General features: G+C 34.7%; 1 protein-coding gene across 1 annotated transcript in view; it reads left to right on the top strand.

The window, feature by feature from the left end:
- The window catches only part of LOC129916181 (restin homolog), a 213,288-nt gene that overhangs the window by 45,712 nt on the left and 142,741 nt on the right, over positions 1-24,835 (top strand). Inside the window, exons 2-3 of the mRNA XM_055996009.1 lie at positions 24,288-24,440; positions 24,490-24,693. Of these exons, the coding sequence (XP_055851984.1) occupies positions 24,288-24,440; positions 24,490-24,693 (357 nt within the window). The remainder of the gene's footprint in view (positions 1-24,287; positions 24,441-24,489; positions 24,694-24,835) is intronic.

The raw sequence follows: 24,835 nt of genomic DNA on the forward strand, positions 1-24,835 counted from the left end.
TAAAATTAAAAGTAATGATAGTTTAAAAAAAATTTTTTTTTGAAAAAAAATGTTTTAAAGAAAAACCTAAATCTAAGTGTTACCCTACGTTGAACAACAAAAAAACAAAAATCATAAAAAAAATATAATTAAACTACCTATAAAGTATAAAGGTAAAGAATATAACTCAAAAATCAATAGTTTTGAAATATAAGAACGTTGAAAAAAAATAGTTAAAAACAAGAATAATCATCTACCAATCACGAAGAGACGCGAGAGTCTTAATCATACCCGTTATACAGTTCCCAACGCGAAGCTAATCATACAAAAAAATTGTTCGAAAACAAAAGTGCTTCGAACCAAGCCAAAAAAAAAGCTTTCAAAAAAAAAAAGTACACCTTGCACCATCGAACCAAACTTAATGAACTCAGACTTTAACAAGTTTGCAAAAAATAGCTAAGCATTAAAAAAAAAGCTCATTTAGAAAAAACTAAATTAAAGCTTTCATGTGCTTATAGAAAAAAAAGAAAGCAAAACAATACAAAAAACAAAAAGTGTATTAATTTTGTTACAAAAACTAAACTTATGAACCTATAAAAACTAAATCGAACTCCTTTCCATGCTGAAGCGACAAAAAGTTTCAACAATTAAACCAATAATCATTCACCAAGATATATTGAACTATTTAAAAAAAAAAATCTTAATGAATGATAAACAAATAAACAATTAACTTAAAATAAATAAAAAAGAGGCCTACATATATCAACGATTTAAAGAAGAAACAACTTTAACAAATTTATCCTGTTCTAGAAGAAACAAAAAACAACTCAACATGGATGCCCTTAATGATGCAGATAAGTTTAAGGTAATATTAGATCTTATAAGTAAAATTCCAGAGTTCAATGGAAATTCCAGTTGCCTTTTTTACTTTTTAGACAGGATAGACTCATTGACACCTATTTTAACAACCTTTGACTCTAATTCCTTAACTATTCTTTCTGGGTTTGTTAAGGATAAAATCGTAGGTAGAGCAAGAGTAGAGCTTCAAAAACATGGTATAGTTAATGATTGGGGTCTAATTAAGCTTATTTTGACAAGAGCCTTTGGAGAAAAGGTATCTGTAAACAAATTACTTGATCAAATACGTTCGGCTCGAATAAAAACAAATATTGAAGATTATTACAATCACATAAATAATTTATTAAGTAGGATTAACAACTCTCTTTTGCTTCAAAATCAAAATGACCCTACATTGATTCAATCTAACAAAAGAATTGCTCTAGATAGCTTTAAACATAATCTTCCTGAGCCCACAAAATCCATTGTGCTGAGCCGAAACCAAAATCACTAATTGAAGCCTATAATGTAATTCTTGAACTTGATCATCGTAATTACGGTCCCAATAATTCGCAAAGTTACTCACAAAGTTTAAGACAGGTAAATCGTAATCAAAATTTCAATTCTAGACAAGAAAATAACACTCCATTTAATAGAAACAGGCAAAACAATTATTTTTCGAATTATAGAAACAATGGTGGTCCGAACCAATCTAATGCGCAGAGCAATCAAAGTAGACAAAATAGCTATAGTACCCCTCAACAAAATCAAATGAGACAAAATACTAATGCATCCCAACAAACAAGACAAAATAGAAATGGGCACCAACAAAACAACCAAAATAACAATAGAAGTGGTCAAACTTTTAACAATAATAGTAATAATTTTTTGCCAAGTTACCAATCCCGAAGGTCTAATAGATCTCAAAATACTAACAACGAGGCCATGGATATAACTCTTAATGAGGGAAGCCAAGGAAACGACCAAAACGGTCAAAATTTTTCCACAATTCGCCAAAACGACTACCCTATATAACAATAAAAACTCCAATCCGAACCCTAAGATTAATTATTGATTGAGGGGCTGAGTACAGCATAATGAACAAAAATGTATGCAATCCTAAATGGCAAATTCCATCAAGCAATCGCACTTTAAAAGTACTCGGTCGCAATGTCACCGCAAACGTTGAATTAAGAATTCCACTTTTCAACGAATTTAACGAATCCAATTATCACGTAAATTTTTTGGAATACCAATTTCACGACTATTTTGACGGTTTGATTGGCAACAACATTCTTATTAGCCTTAATCCAATAATAAATTATAGAACTAGATCTCTCATAACAAATAACGCAACCATTCCTTTATATTTTAACGAAGAGGAGGAGTTTTATGCTAGTTTTACACATCAAAACGAAGAAGTTTTGAGTGTATTTTGTAACGAACAATTCATAGCTGAAAATCCTCAAAATCTTTTTGCAAATCATTTAAGCAACAATGATGTCTCAAAACTTAAGTCTTTGCTAAATTCCTTTCAATCCATATTTTATAAAGAAGGTGACCCTCTTTCCTTTACAACCGAAATACGACACCAAATCAACACGTATAATGACATTCCAATATATAACAAAGCATATCGCTATCCGGAAATCCATTCAGATGAGGTCGATAAACAAATTTCCGAAATGTTGAAACAGAAAATTATAGTCCCAAGCAGTAGTCCTTACAACTCCCCCATTTGGGTAGTCCCTAAAAAGGACGATAGAAACGGACAAAAACAATGGCGGGTTGTAATTGATTACAGAAAGCTTAACAGTCAGACTGTAGAGGACAGATTCCCTATGCCAAATATAGACGACCTGTTTGACAAACTAGGAAAATGCAACTATTTCTCGACTATCGACCTTGTGAAGGGTTTCCATCAAATCGAGGTCGACCCACGAGATAGGGCGAAAACTGCTTTTTCGACGAAGAGTGGTCATTATGAGTTTTCGAGAATGCCGTTTGGGCTAAAGAATGCCCCAGCGACATTTCAGAGGCTTATGAACCATGTCCTAAGAGAATTCATAAACAAAATTTGTGTTGTATACTTAGACGATATTTTGGTATTTTCAACAAGTTTTGAAGAACACTTACAGTCTTTAAAAAAAATCTTTCAAAAACTTAAAGAAAGTAACTTGAAAATTCAAGTAAACAAATGTGTTTTCGCAGAGTTATCAACAAACTACTTAGGACATTTAATAGTAAATAATGGTATAAAACCGAATCCAAGTAAAGTAAAATCAATAACGGAAATGAAATTACCAACTACCAAAAAAGGTATTAAACAGTTTCTCGGTATAACAGGTTATTACCGAAAATTTATCAAGGACTACGCAAAAGTAGCATACCCTATGATAAAATACCTAAAAAAGTCTCAAAAATTAAACGTTTCAGATCCCCAATACATAAAAGCATTCAAAACCCTAAAAACCTTACTTACTTCCGATCCCATTTTGAAAAGTCCTGACTTTAGTAAAAAATTCATCCTTACTACAGATGCATCCGGTTATGCATTAGGTGCTGTGCTTAGCCAAGACAGCCACCCCATCTGCTATGCATCGCGCACCCTAAATAAACACGAACTTAATTATTCCACCATTGAGAAAGAGCTACTTGCAATTGTATGGTCTGTAAAATATTTTAGAACATATTTATACGGCAGAAAGTTTGTCGTTCAAACTGACCACAAGCCTCTTGTATGGCTCGATGGAATAAAAGAGCCAAACATGAAACTCCAACGGTGGAAAATTTCGCTCAATGAATATGACTTTATAATCGAGTACCTAAAAGGGAAAGAGAATTGCGTAGCAGATGGACTAAGTAGATTCATAGACAAAATTGAGACCAATGAAACGATTGAAGATGACATAGATATAAATTTGGTTGACCTTTTCAATAATGAAATTGTTCTAGGTGACGAATGTGATAACGAAGAGGCTATCCCACAAGTTTCATCGGCAAGGAACCATAACGAAGAAGTTATGTCCACTGATGCCACTATCCATAGTGCGATGGAAGATGAAACTCGTCACATTTACATAACGGAAAAACCGGTAAATCTCTTTAAAAACCAAATTTATCTCTCTTATGGTCCTAATGAAAAAGTTTCAATGAAAATTCGACACAAAAAACTTCAAAATCTTGTTCAAATTAAAAAAGATAGTAGCGATTTATTAGAAATTATGAAAAAAATCCTCATTCCAAAAGGACTCATTTGCATTTATTGCGATGATTTGTCTTTATTTTTACTTTTTCAAAAACTTTACGTTAAATTCTTTTCAATGAACACAAACCTAAAAATTTTAAAATCCACTTCCAAATTAACGGATATTTTAGACAAAAACGAAATGATTGAAATTATAAAAAATGAACACACGAATAAAAACCACCGTGGTATAAACGAAATGTTTATGGAATTGAAATTATTGTATTTTTATCCCAAGTTGCAATTGGAGATACAAAAATTCATTAACAATTGTGAAATTTGCAACCTAGCAAAACACGACAGACAACCACTAAAGATACAAATGCAAATAACAGAAACACCTACACATTTTAACGACATAATACACATGGACATTTGGTTCCCCCAACGAGGGAAAATGTATCTTACAACGATTGACAAATTTTCAAAATATGCCACTATTCACCCCTTACAAGACAGAAACTGGATCGCCATTCTGAGTGCAATCAAGCAAAGAATTCAATTTCTCGGAAAACCGAATAAAATAATTTCAGATGGAGATACTTGCATCTTGCACTCAGCGGTGGAACAGTTTCTGAAGGAAAACAAAATTTGCTTTCACAGAACAACGGCATCTATGAAGACTGGCAATGCGGATGTTGAAAGACTACATGGAACACTAAACGAACATCTAAGATTAATGAATGTAGCTAAAGACAATTCTGAAATTGATGAGAAGTTATTTAAAATTATTTCAATTTATAATAATACTATCCATTCGACGACAAAGCTTAGACCTTTAGATTTCATCTTAAAAAATATAACCAAGGAAGATATTGAATCCCTGGCAGCTAAATTCCAAAAAGAAAAAGAAATCAGAATAAATAATCAAAATAAAGATATAGGAAACGATCTGAACCAATGCGAAAACATTGTTCAAAATAGAACGGTTTTTAAAAGTAAACCAAAGTACAAATACCTTACAAAATATCAAAGAGATGGGAATTATGTTGTTGATAAGTCAACAAAAAGAAACATAAAGTACCATAGGAAACAATTTAAACGCAAATACAAACACCAAAACTAACTAATTATACTTAAATGTACCTACATTATGCACATACATACTTTTTTTTCTTTCTTCCTTTTTTTTTCCCTCATCGTATGTTGTAGGTAGATCATTTCGTAGAAATTTATTTTTGTTTATTAAACTATTGAAAACATATTCCATTTTAACAGTTAATGTTTATTTTGATTGTTTGTTTTTTTATTATTTGGATTTCCTTCCACCATTGTTGTTCATATAATTTTAATTTCCGATTTGATCTTCCAAATTACTTTTGACAGACTGAAATGTCATTTGGATTTGTTTTGACACTTGTGAGGTGAATTTTCTTCTAGTACATTTTTCGATGGGTTTACACAGAATAGTTTGATTTTGAGATTTAGCAAGTTCCATTGGGAAATCTGATCGAAACAAATTGTTTTGCGTGTTTTTTTTTCAGAATTCAATCAGAAAAACAAAAATTGAATAGGAAAGTGTAATTTCTTTTGGAATTTAAGGAATTAAGAGAATTGTTAGGTTTGGGTGCGTTAATAAAAAAGAATTGGCGCTGGCATTTTCAAACTAATAATGTAAATTATAATAGTTGATTGTAAAAATATGAAAAAAAAGAGACTTAAAATTTAGAAACTAAGGCCGGTATTCACCGAACGTTTCTTAAATAAAAAAAAATTAAATTGTAAAAAAAAAAAAAAAATTAAATTAAATCAAAAAGCATATGTTATATTTATAAGTATTGAAAAATGAAAAACTAAGGCCGGTTTTCACCGAGTTTTCCTAAAAGAAAAAAATTTAAATAGTAAACAAAAATCAAAATTAAAAATCATATTATTGTAAGTAATGAAAAATGATAATGCAAAAACTAAGGCCGGTATTCACTGACCTTTCATAAGAAAAAAAAATGTAAAAAAAAAACGTAAATTGTTAAAAATGAAAATTAGAAATTATACTTAAATAAAACAAAAAAAAAATATAAAAGAGTTAAAATATAAAATTAAGAATTAAGGATTATGAGTTAAAATAATTTTGTTTAGTAATAGTTTGTGTAATCATTTGTCAAATTAAGAAGAATTTCAACAATTTTGTTTCAATAACTTTATTTTTTTCAATTTTTGGAACCCAAAAACCTTTAATGGGGGGAGGTGTTATATAATGGAATAAGAAGGAGAGTATTTGTGTTCTTCCCCTTCCATTATAAGAGATTATGTTTTCAAACACTTCTATCGTATGAACCACATACGCTAGAAGTGTATCCAAAGAACGTATGTCTCTCTCCAATATCATCTTCTAAAGAAGATAATGCTGGAGAGATCATTCGTGATATCGTAAACACTTATTATGTTTTATCGTACCTAGTTTGTATGTTAGTTTTAAGTCTTTAGTCAGTCGACTATTATTCGTCTTTTTGTTAACTCGTTCTTGTTAAATAATTAAATAAAAAAACTTAAACTTAAAAATACAAAAAAAGGTGTTTTCCTTAACAAAATTAGTACACAACCAAACTATATACTTTTCTAATGGACTTTAGTGTGCTGATTTTGAATCCGAACTCAAAAAATTTCGGTCAGCTCTGGTTTGTGAGATATAGTAGTTTTTATTGAGATTTTCTAAGAAAAAACTTGATTTTGTGATACTTTAATGTGAATATCTTAAAATTCTCAGGTGATAGAATTTTTTTGACTTCGGATTCTAACTCAGCACATAAAAAACTATAAAGGCTTGGCCACACCGGAGGGTACGCGGTAGCGGTACGGGTAGCGGCAACGATATTTGTATTAAAAAAATTCCACACCCGAACGTTGATGTGTCAGTTTGGAATTTTTTCCATACAAATACCCGTACCGTTACCTGTACCTCTACCGCGTACCCTCCGGTGTGGCCAAGCCTTAAGAAAAGTATACTTTTGTTTTTAGTAGAAACAAATCTGAAGCTTTACAAGGCAGTTTATCGAATGGTTTATTACAAATAAGATATTTCTAAATAGTATATAAAATTACAAAACACGTAAAAATTTTGTTTAATGTGTTTTATTATGGTTTTCTTTACATATTTGACTTTTTAAATATAATGAGCGTTGATATTTTACATTTTCCTTAATTAAGGTGTTTTTGTTCCTGTAGGATTTACTAAAAAGTAAAGGATTTCGATATTTCTGCGAATTTTAATTAATCAGTATTTTAAAATATGAGAAAACATTAATGTAAAAGGACATATTTGGTGTCAATCGATATATTACGAGGAATAAGTCCTCCAAATTTGAGCTCAATGCTACAAATAGTTTTAATTTTGCACGAGTTCAAATAAATTTAAAAGTTTGATTTTTTAAAAACTACCCACATTTTTCAAAAGTCATTTTTACAAAAATGGTACCTGATAGAATTTTTCTGAAACCAGATTTAGATTCAGGAAAGTCTAATCTTTCATAATATCAAAAAAATATTTGAAGGAGAAAAAAAAAGTTAAATTTTGCAGACCAGTGTTATCTTAAAAAAAAAATATTCCATTTTATTTCTTGTATAAAAAGGTATTTTTAGAAAAAAATTTTCGAAAATTGAAGGAGCCGTTTTTTATAAAAAAAGTTGGTATGCCATTTTGAAGAAATAATTAATTTACACATAAAAACTAAATTTCAAAATTTTTCATTGATCCGTTTTCAAAAAATTGATTTTTCAAAAAAAAATGTTGAAATATTTTTTAAAAAACCAAAAATGTGTTTTTTGAAAATTTTCTAAAATTTTATTATTATCTTTACTTACACACTTTTGTATAAAAATTTTCATTTAAATCGGGTTAATGTTGTACGAGATATTCAGAAACGAAAAAAACCGTTCTATGACAGGTACCATTAATAAAGATACAAAAAATATTTTTTTTACTTGAAAAGTTGGCTCTTATGTGTAGTACTACACACAAAAATTTTAATCAAAATCGTTAGAGCCGTTTTTGAAAAAAAATTAACTTTTCTATTTCCGTTATATGGCAGGTACCGTTAGTTTTGGTCATAAAAAAAATTTCAATTTCCCCTCTAGGGAATCACCAAAAACTGCTAACTACCAAGTTTGAAGAAAATCACTTCACTCGTTTAGGCTGCAGCTCCAGATAGAGACAGACACACAGACAGACAGACAGACAGACAGACAGACAGACAGACAGACAGACAGACAGACAGACAGACAGACAGACAGACAGAATTGCCGGACCCACTTTTTTGGCATTCTCCATCATCGTAATGTCATGTAAAATTGTTATCTCGAGTTCGATTTTTTTTACGAATCCTAAACTTGTCCTATAGTACCTATATCGCAAGTAAAAATGTTATTGCAACCGAAAAATAATATTTGCATTGAAAATAAAATTTTTACTGTAAATGAAAATATTTTGAATTAGATAGGTAGGTATCTACCTAAAAAAAAGAATTAGGTACCTATTGCAAATACAAAATTTTCTGCATTGAAAATTAAATTCAATATTTTGTTTTTGATACTTTAAGAATTTCTTACAATTTTTACTATAACCCCCCTCCTCAAAAAAAAAAATTGCTATTTCTAACGGCTAACTAGTTTTAAAAATACATCTGGATGTAAAGAAATTGAAATGTCAAAAATAAATCGAAATCCATAATATTCACTATCAAACAAAGAAAAAAATACCTAGTCATTTTTAACTATTTTTTAACTATGTATTTTCATAGTTAAAATCGGGATAACTATTTTGGTTTTCGATTTATTTTTGACATTTGAAAATTTTACATCCAGATGTATTTTTTAAACTATAGTGAATAATATGGCCGTAAGATTTGGAAATGGTAGATAACCCTACCTTAATGTATATGTACCTTTCTATCTAGATATGTAGGTATCTACCTATAAATTAAAATTTGTATGTAGATACGAAGGTAGGTAGGTACATCTGGTTTCTATTATCCAATAACAATAATTCCAATGAATGAAAATTAAAAACAAATACAAAAAAACAGCCAAATTGAAAAAAAAGACATTTTTGGGTGAGGTACCTAGATAGCCTTAACCTGTACTCGAACCCCAGAGTCCAGACCGTCATGGTTAACATGCAGTGGCATCACACCAAGTCAACACTCTACTTAGATAGAACAGGTTTTATGTAGGTAGGTATGTAGGTACCTACCTAAACAAGTTTAATTTAGTAAGTAGGTACCTATTTGATTCGCAAGTTTTTTGATTTGACGGTTTATTAATTTTCTTTATACCTATGCGGGCCAGTTTTACCTTGTTATAGCAAAGGTACCTATATACATATGCATACATATACCTATAATCATTGAAATGCATAATTATACATTTTTTATACAGGTATGTACCTACACTTTCAATTTCATTTAGCAGTTCCTTCATTTCACTGATCATTACCTACCTAACCTACCTATAATTGCAATCATCTCTAACCTAGATAGGTACCTTACCTACCTACGTGTATTTTAAAAATTAAAATAACAACAACTAGGTAGGAGGTAGCAACAAAAAAACCTAAAAAAGAAAACACTCCATTTTCATTCTCAACTTACCTAGTCACATAATTTTATTTTCTTAAATACATACATACCTACCTACCTACATACCTTTTTATAAGTACCTAACTTACCTACTTAGATACCTTGACGTAGGTGGGTAGGTACCTATTCGAAACAAAAAAAAATTGGCTGTCAAGATCAACCTTTTTAATTTTTTGTCCATTAGATAAATACCTACATCTTAAAATTTTAATACTTCCTTCCTCCCCTTAAAAATATAATTCAAAATATATCTGCCTACATTTAAAGTTTGAACTCTACGCTTTATTTATATTCTCTCCTCTAGTCAGCCAATCAAGAAATTACTTACCTACCTATGTACTTACAGCTACAGCAAGAAAGAATTAATTTTAGCAAAAACACTAACAACTTACCTATACCTGCTACTTTAACGCTACATCTCATTCTGTCCAGTATAAAAAAGCAAACAGAAAAGATTTACAATCAACCAAACGAAACCAATTGAATTAAAACATATCTTTCCCCCTCTCCCTCTCTCCAGATTCGAGTTGCGAAGAGTCGGGCTCTCTTGAGTCGTCCTATGCCGTGAATCGGGCTGTCTGAATCGGGGTGTCTAAAATCGGGTCGTATTGAGTCGGGCTATACCCTTCCCGCCGAGACATAGAGACATTTCAGGCAATTGTAGGGCAGACGAACTCGTCAAACAAGGAACAATCACGCCTCTACAACCAGAAAGGTACAATATCGGAATACCTATCGCTACATGTAAACTAATGCTAAAGCAGGGCACTTTAAAGAAAACCAACCTCAGATGGACTCAGGAACTAAACAAATATGGCCTAGTATAGACTTGAAACGTTCAAAGGGTTTGTTGAATTTAAACAGAATGGATATTAGCTCCACCATAGGTGTTCTTACAGAACACTGTCTAATAGGTAGACACGCAAGAAGAATTGGCGTGTTCTCTAACGATTTCTGCAGAAGTTGCATGGATGAAGAAGAAGAGGAAACTGTTCAACATCTTCTGCGCACCTGCCCTGCTCTCTCTATTAGATGGAAACTCCTTCTTGGAGAATGCTTCTGCGAGGACACTAGCGATCTAATGAAAACGGACGTTAAAAGTATGTCCTTATTAATAAGAAGTTCCGAGTGGTTCGGCTAGTGAGTTCCTAACTTGCTAGTCTTTTGTGGTATCACAATGGATCCCTAAGGGTCTAAGTGTGTCGGGTAATTTGCCTGACAACCACTACTACCTAACCGAACCTATGTCTGATTTGTAGTTAGAGATTCATTGACAGAAGTTGTTTTGTGGTGCCGATTTAACATTGATTGCAATTTTTTTCTGCGTTACCCAGACAGTTTATTTTGCAAACGACATGAGTGTTTTATCCTTCGCAGTTTTTGTTTTCATGTTCCTAAAAATAGCCCAGTAATTTTAGGTATTTTTTACCCCAATCTGCGGAAAAATTCCTACTGGGGTCGATTTTGGTATAGACCTTCGTTACGGCGTTGTTATGAAGATGTGAAAAATCGACATTGATATCGTGTCCGCGTTAGAAGTTAGAGAGGTCAAAAGGTCACGATAATCAGTTTTTCGCATATATCTAGTGACCTGTTGCTCGGAGGTCAATAGAGGTCTATGGAAAATCTGTTCGTCATAAAATTATCTACAAATATTGCCTTATGCATTTGTCTGTAAATCCAACCGATTTCGGACTATATTATAACGTAGTCATTCAAACTACATAAATTTGTTCAAAGTTTCGATATGACTCTTAGAAGTAGTCTAAGATTGATTTGGGGTGTTTTGACCCTAAAATGTTTTTACCCTGAGACCAAAACGTCTCAGGGTAGGTAAGTTTGACCTGAGGGCCAAAATTAATTGCTAAGATTTTATTAAATAGTTATTTAGTAGCTAAGTAACTTAGTTAGGTTAGTTAGTTAGTAAGTTAGTTTGAATATCGATTACAAGTGAAACTTATAAAAACGTATTAATAAAAAGCAAAAGAGATTACACATGTATTTTTCAGTATTCAAATACTGAATTATTCACTCTTAAATAAAACAAACCTATTATTACGTATCATGTATTATGCCTACGCTTGAAACAGCTCTATTCCGAAAACGGTTGGATTTACAGAAAAATGCATTAGGCCATATTTGTAGATAATTTTATGACGAACAGATTTTCCATAGACCCCTATTGACCTCCGAGGAGCAGGTCGCGAGATATATGCGATTTTCGTGACCTTTTGACCTCTATAACTTCTAACGCGGACGCGATAGGTAGGTAGGTAGGTAGAGATGGCGGTCAAGGCAAACCGTGTTTGATTGACCCAATTAGCGCAGGATGCGCCGTTTTGATACCAAAACTTATGAAACCTGTGAGTGATAATTAAATTTATTTGAAATACATTTTTTAATTGGTTTTCAAAAAGGGAAAAACAAGTGTTAGGCAGTCCTAAATCCACTTTGTTGCATTTAGGAACGAGATCAAGTCTTTGATCTTTGATTCCGAGATATTATCTATGACATTAAAGAATTCACTCCTCAGAGAGAGTGCTCTATTCCTAGCAAGGGCGGGACATTGACATAGGAAATGGAAGACCGTTTCTTTTTCTTGCTGGTCCAAGCAGCTGCGACAGTAGGTATTGTGCGGTATACCCAACTTTGCTGCATGTTCCCCTATCGGCCAATGTCCTGTGCACACCGCAACGATTCTGCTAATATCTTTTCTGGGTCTAGAGATTAGGTCATATGTTTTGGATTTATTATAGGTAGGCCAGATTTTTCTGGATATGACGCAGCTAGTCAAGTTGTGGCACCTATTGTTAGCTTTTGTTAGGTATTTTAAGAAGATATCGCCCTTCATGACTCCTATGGGAATGTTAACTATTTCTGCTAGTGACTCATGAAGGGCTGATCCTTGCCTGGCCAGTTCATCCGCCTTTTCATTGCCTTCAAAACCACTGTGACCTGGGATCCAGATGAGAGTGATTGTGAGGCTTCCACTCAGCAATGAGAGTTCCTCTCTGCACTGCTGAACCAATTTGGAGGATGTCGTGACCGAAGCAATTGCTTTTATAGCTGCCTTACTATCTGTTAGTATAGCTATATTTTGGTTTTGATTTGGATATACTCTAAGTAATTTGCAAGCTTCTTTAATTGCCAGCAATTCCGCTTGGAATACACTGGCAAAGTTTGGTAGTCGAAAGGATTTTGAGATATTGAGGGATTCATAGTAGACACCCGAACCGACCCCACAATTCATTTTTGAGCCATCAGTGAAAATGCAGGTGTCGAAGCCTCTCGTCACAATGCCCTCTTCCCAGTCTGATCTCGACGGGAAGTTGACCTTGCCGTGGGTGTCAGAAGCATATCCGATGGTATTTAATTTGTTGTGTCACTGTGACCAAAAGATTTTGCCTTCCAACTACCCGTTTCTTTTAGCCTTAAAACGCTACAAGGACCTGGTATTTAATATGAAGGTCTATGGGTAAGAGGTGCAAGAGAACGTTTAGAGCCTCCGTGGGGCACGACCGGAGGGCTCCAGTCGTCCCTACGTTTCCTGTTCTCTGGATTTTCTTAAGTTTGTTGATGTTATAAGCTTTTTTAAGTGCAGGCCACCAAACAATGGCGCCGTAGGTAAGAATGGGTCGTACAATCGCTGTGTAAGTCCATAGAATCATTTTTGATTTAAGACCCCAGTTTTTCCCAAAGGTTTTACTGCAGGCATAGAAAGCAATGCTCGCCTTTCTAACCCGCTCTTCTATATTAAGCTTCCAGCTCAGTTTAGTGTCCAAAATTACACCTAAATATATTTGGCGCTAGAAGAAAGTGATAAGATTTGGCCGTTGAGCTGAGGTAGAGGGAAGACAGGGATTTCGGTTTTAGTTGTAAAAAGCATCAGTTCCGTTTTACTTTGATTAACTCCTAGGCCACAGCTTGTAGCCCAGTTGCTAACTTTTCTCAAAGCCGTGTCAGTCATTTCACTGATCACAGGTAAAAACTTTCCTGATACAAGTACAACCAGATCATCCGCATATGCCACTGCCTTCACTCCACTTCTCTCAAGCTTCACGAGGATATTGTTCATGACAAGGAGCCATAAAAGGGGGGAAAGAACGCCACCCTGAGGCGTACCCCTATTAACGCATTTAAAACAGTTTGAATTTCCTAAGCTTGCTTGAATTCTTCTCTCTTTTAGCATTGAAATAATCCAACTTCTGATATAGTCTTCTACTTCAAAAGTCACTAGGGCTTCGAGAATAGATTCGGTTAGGACATTGTTAAAAGCTCCCTCTACATCCAAGAAGGTAGCTAGGGTATATTCTTTAAAGTGTATCGAGTTCTCAATTGTTCGAACGACTTCATGGAGGGCTGTTTCCGTAGATTTGCCCTCATATAAGCGTGCTGCGAACTGGCTAGAGGACATCTTTTAAAAATGTCTCTAATATGAGTTTCTAAGATTCGTTCTTAGGATTTAAGTAAGAAAGATGTTAAACTTATTGGCCGGAAATCCTTCGCGGATTCATGTCCTCTTTTGCCCACTTTGGGTATGAAAACCACGCTAACTTGTCTCCAAGAATTGGGCACATTATTAAGAAGAAGGCAGCCTTTAAAGATTTTTTCAAGCCATGGAACTGCTATCTCTTGCTGATTTTGCAGCATAATGGGTAGAATACCATCAGGGCCTGGGGATTTGTACGGAGAGAAAGTGTTAATAGCCCAAGCTATATTTTCTCTTGTTATCAAGACTTGCTCAGTCGTAACTGATAGCAAAGTGGGATTTATGTTAACTTCAGAGGTGCTATCAACGCACCCCGGAAAATGAGTAGTCATTAATAATTCTAAGGATTCAGCTGGAGATATTGTCCAGGATCCGTCAGACTTTTTAAGAAACGAGGGATTTGAGTCTTCCCTCGATAAAACCTTGCTAAGCCTGGCAGAATCCTTAATATCTTCTATGGAGTGACAGTATTCCTCCCAGCTTTCCTTTTTGGCTGATGCTATGCTACGCTTGTAGACTCTTAAGCAATCTTTATAGGGTTCATAGAATTTGTGTTTATGGCAGATGTTGAAGATTGTTCTAGTCATTTTCCTCAGATTAGACAGGTCTTCGTTCCACCAAGGGGGAAATATTTTGCTACTATGTCTCACCGGACAAGAGACTTTAAAGGCAGTGATCATTGCTCGTTCAAAGGTCATTACCTTTGATTCGAGATCATCCACCGAATCTGTATTTATATTGGGTATATTGCGTAACTTTGCACTAAAAACTTGACCGAAATTCTTCCAGTCAGTTCTTTTGGGATTTCTATAAGGGGGTGGGATTTTGGTTTCAAACTTAAGTTGGAACAGAATCCAACTATGGTCTGAAAAGGATTTTGAAGGGGATACTCTCCAATTTTCAACCTGCAAATTGAAGTTGCTATTTGTAATAGTGATGTCTAGTACATCCTCCCATCCTTCATAGTTCCTTGAACTAGGAAACGTGAATGTTGGAGTAGTACCTCTATTGCAAAGAGTAAGGTTATTTTCAATGATATAATCAAATAAAGACTCACCTCGTTCATTGATCTCAGAACTACCCCAAAGAGTATGACGTGCATTTGCGTCACACCCGATGAGTAGGCTTGTCTTCATTGTACTGGCTTGAGTTGTCAGCCTACGTACTTCCTCCGGCGGTGACTGCTGGTCATGTGCCATGTACGCAGATGCCAAAAGTAGTCCTTCAGTATTTTTAACCCTCTAATTTGACATCGGTCAAATCAGAGGTGCTAAGATTGGGACACAAAAAAGCTTTTAAGTGTTTTTTAGCTAAAATACATGTTCTTGGCTTACCTTGGCTCGAACTGACGGGCTTGTAAAAAAGGTCATATTGGCTGTCTTGGAGACCTCTCACTCGGAGGCCATTAATCCAGGGCTCTTGTATGATGCCCACATCAAAGTTTTCCTCCCTTAGGAAAACTCTCAGGTTATCTGAAGCACATTTAGAGTGCTTCAGATTAACCTGAACGACGTGCAGCATGTTTTTAATTTATATCGGATTCTGCATCGTCAGTTACCAGCCTCTCGCCGGAGAACCCTGCCTCTTTGGGGGTATCGTCATCCTCGACGATATCCTCAACTAGGTTAGGGTCCGCTTCCTGACTTTGCAGAATCTTTATTTTGGCATTCCTAATGCCAAAGCGGAGTTTAAAGTCGGCTTTTTCGAGGGCCCCACGACTAACCTCGCAGATCCTCAGAAGGTAAGACGCGCTGTTCTTTTGCGGCTCTTCAGTCTTAATAACTGCCCAGTCATGCATCGGAATCAGCGGGTTTAACCTCTGGAGACTGCGGATCAGCTCCGTTCCACTTGGCTTGATACTCATGAGGGGCAGCCAAATGCGAGCCGGTGGTTGTTTAGGAATCTCCTTAGCTGGGATAAGCTTGAGCTTCAAACCATCGCATTTATTGCTGATCTCATCAACACTTTTGCTAAGGAAATCCCTAGAAAACCCATCCTCGCACTTAATTACCCTGTATCCCCTGAGCATCTCACCAGAGTCGAAACTAGGGTAGGGACCCTCATTTGCCGATAGGGTGTAGAAGAAGACCATCTCAGAGAGTTTGGCCTCGATGGAGTTCCACACTGACATCAGACCTTTGTTGTCAGTGGAGAGCTCATCTACAATCGCCACTTGAAGATCGTCCCTGACGATCTTCGCGATTGCGCCGCTCCCTGAAGTGGCCCTTTCTTTTTGGTGCCGCCGGTTTTAGATTTCTTTTGAGGAGGGTTAACCTCCTCAAGAGATCTATTTCTCTTGGCGGTCTTTTCGGGAAGAACAAAAAGATTGTTGTACTCTTCAACAATTTTTTTGTACCTGATTTTAAGTAAGTAAGTAAGTAAGTAATTAATTCATTTTATTGATTTGTTCCTTAGATACATGTTAACAATTTAAAGAATTTAAAGCTATGGCATTGCCGTCAGCTCGGTTAGCAAATTTATATATAAATATATCTTTTCTTTATAAAATAATAAATAAATGTAACTATTCAAATTCTGTGATAATTAACATTCTATACTTGTAAATATCTTTCAAGAATAAGGCGAGAGGTTTCCAATCAGGTCCGTTCAACAGCTTTATTGTTTCCTCCATTGATAGGGTTCTTTTTCCAAAGTATGAACATCGCTGCGTTGCAAAAATGGAACATATGCTCATGAAATGAAAAGAGTCTTCTTTGGACTTAAGGTTACATAGGGTGCAAAATTGGTTAAAACTTCCATTGTAAGGTGTTCCGTTAAGTCCTAAGATTTCGCATATTACTTTAAATATTAAAGAAACTTCCTTATAACTTAAGGAGTCTTGGAAGTAATTTGATTCTTTTAAACATATATTGAGTTGGGAGTACAATATTCTACTTAAAGAATTACGGGCGCTGGTTTTAAAGGCATCACGCACAGAGTTTTCATGTTTCCCAATAATACGATACAACTGCTCCCTTAAATTTGTTAAATTACTCGTATCTATCGAAACCGCCTCATCGAAACTGCTTGCCATATTTTTCCATTTCGCCATCCACAAATCCTCATTTCTTACTTCGTAGAGTAGCAATTTTTTAGACAGCCGTTGATCTGGGTGACGAAAACTTTTCAAAATAAAATCCGCCTGAGACTTCATGGTACCAGTGAAAAGTTTGGGAAGTCCCGTTTCGAGGTAAAGTGCATAGCTTCGGGTTTGTAAAGGGAAATTAAAAAGTTTTTTTAAGAAATTCCTGTGGAATTTTTCAATCGGTTCATACTCGTCTATACCCCATACTTGAGCAGCATAGCAAAGTGTAGTCTTGACAACAGTGTCAAAGATCTTGTATTTTGCAGACATTGGTATCCGTTTGTTAGAGAACACATTACTCCACCATAGGTTCAACATACTTTTGCCACTAAGTGTTCATTAAAGTCGAGTTTAGGGTTAAGTTTCACTCCTAAGTAATTGTATTCCGTAACCACTTCTAGATTTGTACCATTAAAGAACCAATTATATCGGTTTTGACTCCTGGCAGATCTTGAGAATAACATGACTTTGGATTTGTTGGTGTTAATAACAAGTTCCCATTTACAGCAATAATCCGAAAGACGGTTAATCATTAGTTGGAGAACATCGGGCGATTCCGCTAGTAACACCAAATCATCGGCATATAGAAGCACATTTATTGACATACCAGCAATCCTAATTCCTCCAGGAAGGTAAGCTACTATGTCATTGATGAATAGTGAGAACAAGAGTGCACTGAGTAGACACCCTTGCTTAACACCATTATCTGTTGGGAACCATTTTGAGTAATGAGAACCATCCCCGACAGCTGCTTGCGAATTGAGATACATTTCTTTTAAGACGTGAATGTATTTACTAGATATACCCAAATGGGAGAGCTTATAAAAGAGAGCGTTCCTATTCACCAAGTCAAAGGCTGATTTGAAGTCTACAAAGAATGCATAGACCTTCTTGTTCCTTGCTTGACAAGCTTTGACAATTGAAGTGAGTGAAAAAATGTGATCAATAGTTGAATAATTCTTCCTAAAGCCAGCTTGAAATTCAGTGAGGATATTGTTGGCGTCAACCCACGATTCCAATCTATTGGCAAGGATTCCACAAAATAATTTCGCTAGAGCATTCATAAATGAAATTCCTCGATAGTTTTCGACTTGGTCCAAAGCTCCTTTTTTGTGAATTGGAAAGATAACTGATCTCTTAAATGAACTTGGGATGTCCTCATTTTGAAAAATTTGGTTGAATAATATTTTAAGCTGGGCGAAAAAACTGGGGGTAGCATTTTTAAAAAATTCATATGCGACTCCATCTTCACCTGGGGCTTTTCCATCCTTTGCTTTTTGGATAACAGCACAAATTTCTGCAATCGATATTTCTTGATCTAAGATTTCATTAGTTGTCATAGGTTCCGCATAATGATAGTTTAGGATAGATTTGCCACAAAGGAGATTTTGAAATTGAACTGATAGGTCTTCAGCAGTCAGTCCTATTCCTATCGCGAACTGAGATCCATTTATCTCTCTCGTAATTTTCCAAAATTCCTTAGAGTTTTTTGTTTCGCCAAGTCTACATGCCTGATTTTTCTCATACTCGGTTTTTTTCACCAAGCACAACTTTTTGTATTCCATATTTGCTTCAAAATACCAACTTTTAAGGATATCACAGTTAGAGTTCAGTAGAGCATTTAGGAGAGAGAATGATTTCTTTCGGGCTTTCATGCATTCTTTGTCAAACCATTTTTGCTTAAACCTTGGAAATACATTAGAGTTCAACGATGGCGATGAATTTCTGATGCAACACAATAATTGGTCTGAATGTGGACTGTGGACTCATAGGATTCATTTAACAAGGCAAGATTTTGATCTATTTTTTGTTGATACTTTTGTGCATCCTCCTGCTTCCATTTCAATCTAGGGATAAGTTTTAGAATTTTTTCTTGCGAAACATTTTGATTAGACCAGACGACCGTAATTGGCATGTGATCAGAAAAGTTTTTGTGCTGTATTTCAATTTTTTTTTATCAAATTCACCCAATTGTTGTTTACCGCGCAATAGTCGATGACAGTGTTTCCTTGACCACCATAAAATGTGAATTTACCATCCATATCTCCGTTCGTACACCCGTTAAGAATTAGGCAATCATACAACTGTAACATCTCCAAAAACTGTGTGCCGTGTGAATTGCGAACAACGTCCTTTGAAAATCTGTTTTCGGAATTTACTATGGAATTTCTTATAGTTTGTGAGGTGCTTATTTGTAGGTTGCCGATTCTCGCATTGAAATCACAAATCAATAAGATACTTTTTCCTGCAAGATGAAGCATAGTGTTGTTCAGATGTTCTTGATCTTCATTCCAATGATTGCAGTTAATATAAAATGGAATTATGTACATATTGTTTTCGCGTAAGAGTTTTACAACGGTCAATCCTTCACATTCTTCAAAACTGTAGTTCTTTAAAAGCGATATTTTAATACCAAAGAGGCTACCTCCACTTGCACGACCTTTAACATTATATTTTATTGCTGCTTTCCATACTAATTTAAAATTTCTAAAATAATTTGAAAATTTACTTATGTTATCTTCAGTTACATGAGTTTCATACAAAAAAAATAGATCAAAATCTTGAACATAATTAAAAAAATCTACGAACAATAGTTTATTTGTTAAACCTGAAACATTATAAGACAAAATATTACAATTATTAGTAGTAGTTAAAGAGCTGACGGCTTCACAATTTCAATTTCGTAAAAAAGTACTAGTACTAGTATTTGGTAGAGAAGACATCCCTGGTTGGGAAGTATCAGCTGGTCTATTTGACATCGCCATTCGTTTGACAGCTCGGAAATCTAGTTCGCCAAACATTTCTCGAAGTTTGTTCTCCCCGTCTTCATTTTCGTATTTAAGTTCATTATTATAATTTAAATAAAAAGATTTGTTGGATATTATCAAAGAATTGTTTTTTAATTGAACTGCTTCCGTTGGTTGTTTTGTTTTGATCACTTTCCTGTAGCCAAGGAGGATTCTGCGTTTGTGTTGTTGTTGCTTTGAAAGATCACGTTGAACGAAGACACCTGTACCTTTGAGCTTCGCAGAGTTCCGCAACATATTTGATGCAATTTTGTTGGAGCCAGTGTCAATTTTATACTTCATAACTGAATTATTTTCGCTCAATTTGACGACATCCAACATTTGCTGCGCTTCTCCTAGCAGCAGACTTGTGACTCCTTCGATCTTTTCTTGAGGGTCAGCAGTATTAACTGGCATTGTGAGAATTAGGTTTTTCCCTTTAATTTCCCGGTTTTGAAGTTCAATTTCCTCCTCCAATACATTGCATCTGGCCTCGAACCGTTGCACTTTTAGGGAAAGATCTGCATTTTGCTTTTTTAAACTGTCAATTTCGACATTTAATTTTTGTACATCATCCTTGGTGGCGAGATTGGCGGTTGCCTTTGGTAATGCTGTACTCAAAGAGATATCGACTATCATTTTAATATTTTGCAAATCAGCTTCAGAAATCGACATATTTGGGTGCAGTGTATTGAATTGAACGGGAGTAAATGAAAAGGATTTTTTTGAACTGTTTTCTTCTGGTGAAGTGTGAATTAATTTTCTTTTGTGGTCATGTGACATCGATACCAGCCTTTATAAATTGTTTTAAAGTGTAAACTAATTATTTTACCTGCTTAATTGACACTTTTCTTGAGTAAATAAATAAGCGGAACTTGAATAAACACTTTTTTAAAAGTTTTGTGAGTTTTTTATTATTTAAATTTGAAAATTGTACGGAGCGATACGTAAATTGAACCAATCACTTTCACAGCAGTGTTGCCAACCCCAGCATCAGCGGCATCTTTTTCGTGTGGAGTTCCAGCTTCCTTATTTTTAGCAATCTTGCTAAGAAAGAAGGTAGCCCTCTTGAAGTCCACTCTACGATGCAAACTCGCTGTGTTGAGGTTTGTGTCGGTAGCACTGCTACCCGACGGATTTATTTGGGCTTTGTATGGTCGAGGCACAGAGGTATTACTTGTACCAGCTGTGCTTCCGGGCTGTGGAGGTTGCTTAGGAGCGCTAGCACTTCTAGCAGTCTCCGAGCTAGCCACGATAGTCTCTTGGCTTGATGCCAAGAGTTCATCCTCCAATTCGGATGTTGTTGCGTCTGTCTTGTCTCTGTCCATTTTATAAGATTTGAAAATAAATTAAGGTCCCACGAGTAGGTCGGAAAGAAAAGGTCAACCCCGGCAGAGCCGATTACCGGGGCAAGGCAAAAATTATGACGGATTCTGCCAAGGCATCCGAAAGAGCTCGTTCACGACTGGTTTATCCCCCAGCCTTCCATTTCTTCGGCACGGATTATGTGCACGCTCACCCCACCACTGAAAATTAGGAACCTTGTATCGATGGTAAAATTGCATTTCTGATTATTTAACTATTGAGGAGTTAAGAACAATACAGCTATGCAACCTGACCTTAGCTGATCACCATCTTGCCAAAAACGTACAAGATAAAACTGTGGTGATCATTACCGCCCGGCACCCACTATGAGGGTTTGATACACGGATTTTTACCGGGCAACGCGGACGCGATATCAATGTCGATTTTTCACATCTTCATAACAACGCCGTAACGAAGGCCTATACCAAAATCGACCCCAGTAGGAATTTTTCCGCAGATAAAATCTAAAATTACTGGACTAAAAAGTGATGTCAGGGTTTTTGTGGATTTATACGCGTGTTAAGTTTGCTCCAAAGTGCAGATTTAAGTTGTTGTATTTAATGCGCATTAGTTTGTTGTTTTTTTGTTACAAAAATATAGGTTTGGTTTTGTTTTGTAACAAATTGTTTATATTCTTCAGTTGTTATATTTTCTTTCATTAGCATGTGTCTTATTGTATTGTTGGTGTTTTTTTTATTTTGTGATATATTTCTGAAATTTCTATGTTGAGCATTTTAAGGTGAAACTTTAGTTCAATTTTTTCGTATTGACCGAGAGTTTTTTCAGAAGAAAAAAGTTTTTTTCGCGTTGTTTGTGGACTCTTTTATGTTTTTTTTATGATTAGGACAAGGCCGTGTTGTCTGCAATTCTGCATGTAAGCAGAAAAGTTTGGTTTTGTTTTTGTTGTGCTAATTTTCTTTTAGAGTTTCTTTATTATTTAAGAATATTTCATACATGTTCGCAATATTTGTATAGCATGTGTTGATAATAGTTCTTCATATTTGTAGATACATAAATCACATACCGAGAATTGCGAGTTGTTCAGTTGCCTCAATACAAGTGCCACCCATTCATAGTGGTAAGTGGGACAAGTTACGTTTGAACAACAAAAGGCGGCATTAAGTTTAAGAAGCATTAAATTCTACACGATTTCGTTATCCCCGTTGCAATGCATTCTACCCATTATAATTCAGAATTTAATGTTCATCATAATGTTCCCAGTGTAGATCCACATCCGAAGGGCATGGGTACTAATCTGCAAACGAATATGAGAATCTGAGTGTGCTGTCGTCGGCGAAGCAGTTGTATTAAAAATTTCAGACAGTAAATCATTTATTTTGTTGGTATCTGACTTAATACACCCAGTACAACTTGTATTGACCGGTCCGAAAGTGAGTCGGCTCTTTGACTATACAATATAGTAAAATAATTAAGAGAAAACGAATGAAACTTATGTCGCTTTTCTTCACTCCAATGAGAGTACCCTTTTAGTACTTATTTTTGCGTTTTGAAGGTTTTGTGTTCCTTCACTCCACAGAAGTGTAAAAAACAATACTCCGGAGTAATTTTAGTACTACGGAGTACTCCGGATTTACTCCACATTTTTAGTCAGATTTTCACCGATTTGTACACGAACTTGTACACACACTTATGAATTTGAAATTTGACAGTTTAAAATTTTGTTTGAAAAGAGAAAAATGCCAAAAGTGTTTCTTTAAAATTCTTTTGTTATTAACAAAAACAACCATTATGAATATATTTCCTATTATATTATATTCCGCCATATATATGTCTTCCATTATTTTCGTTAATTCTTCACTTTTTCCAAAATGAAATTGAAATACGAATAAAGGAATTTTTTAGCCAGTGTTCTTCATCAGTAAAAAAATTATGTGCAAGATAAAAAATCCCATTTTTTTATGCGCTGGCGGTGATGGGATATTTTTATTTTACAATTATAAAATCAAACTAAGGGTGTGTGTCAATTAAGCTGAAAAAAACCGATCAGAAGCATAATGAAAAATATACCAGAAGTAAAACTTATCAACAAACGCTTATTATGCTTCATATGTAAGGATAAAATGTATTCAAATTAAAAGAGTTTTAAAAAAATAAAAATTATTTCTTTCTTTTCTTCATTTTTTTCTCCGTTCTTCTTGATTTATTTTTCGTACACTGAATTGTAGTACGCAGGTGAAGCGAAACGAAATTTTCCAATCAATTTTCCAATTCTTTAACGAAGTCTTGAACGAAATTAATTATTTTTTGTCAACATGTTCGCTGTTCACTTCAAAATTGTTCGTTTCGCTTCAGCAGCGTACTAGGCTTTACAGATAAAAATGTATAGTTGAAAACGAATGTGTGGTTTTCTAAATGAATCTGCGCACAACTCGGCTGAAATATATTTTAGTACGGCTAATAGCCTCTTTTCTCTAGAGTCCAAATGAGGTAATTTCGCAAATCATTTCGAATGTCAAATCGTATAGAAAAAAAAATTGAATTTGAAATTTGAACTGACCTAATTTGCGAAATTATCTCATTTGGACTGAAATAAAAAAAGACTATAAGCGTTTGAGATAATTTTGTATGGGTGAGTATGGGAGGAGTTTCATGAATACCCCTAATATTCGAATTCAAAACATACCAGGAAGCATATAAATATAAACTACTGCGAATTTTTTTTCAGTTCATTCAAATTTTTCCCTACGGCTGTTATCACTATTTTCTTCAAGGAAATAAGTTATTTTTGTCTCGTCACACACATGTTTCCATTTTGTTTACAACAATCATGAATACATATTTTGCAAGATCCAGCATTTAAACTTGTCACGCTTATAGATTCTTCACCAGACACTCTGTATAAAGTAGATATGTTTCTGTTCTGTCAAATTTTCAAATAGCTTACTTTAAAATATTTTTTTACTTTCAGACCATGGCACTATTCTTACAATTGACACTGAAAAATTTATAATTGGACAAAAAGTTTGGGTTGGTGGTATAAGCCCTGGTCAAATTGCTTACATTGGCGAAACACATTTTGCACCTGGAGAATGGGCTGGTATTGTCTTAGATGAGCCTAATGGTAAACGTTATATTATGATTTTAACAAAGTAAAAACGAGATCATTCTAGGTAAAAATGACGGCTGTGTTGCTGGCAAGCGTTATTTCCAATGTGGAGCCAAGAAAGGAATATTTTCCCGACTCACAAGATTGACGCTTCAGCCTCTTGACAGTGCTATATCTAGACCCCCTTCAAATTGTTCACCTAATCGTTCCAGAACTGTATCACCAACACCAAGCACACAGAGTATTTTATATAAATCCATGGGAGGAAGTATGTACATAAGGATAAGCATGAAATGGCTGATAGCTACACTTACATAATGAATGTTCTAAAAATAAAATAAAAAATAATTCAATCACAACCACTTTATACAATATTAGCTTTTTTCGTTCAGTGTATTTTTAATTTCATT

This window comes from Episyrphus balteatus, chromosome 1, assembly GCF_945859705.1.
Source record: "Episyrphus balteatus chromosome 1, idEpiBalt1.1, whole genome shotgun sequence".
In the NCBI taxonomy this organism is placed as follows: Eukaryota; Metazoa; Arthropoda; class Insecta; order Diptera; family Syrphidae; genus Episyrphus; species Episyrphus balteatus.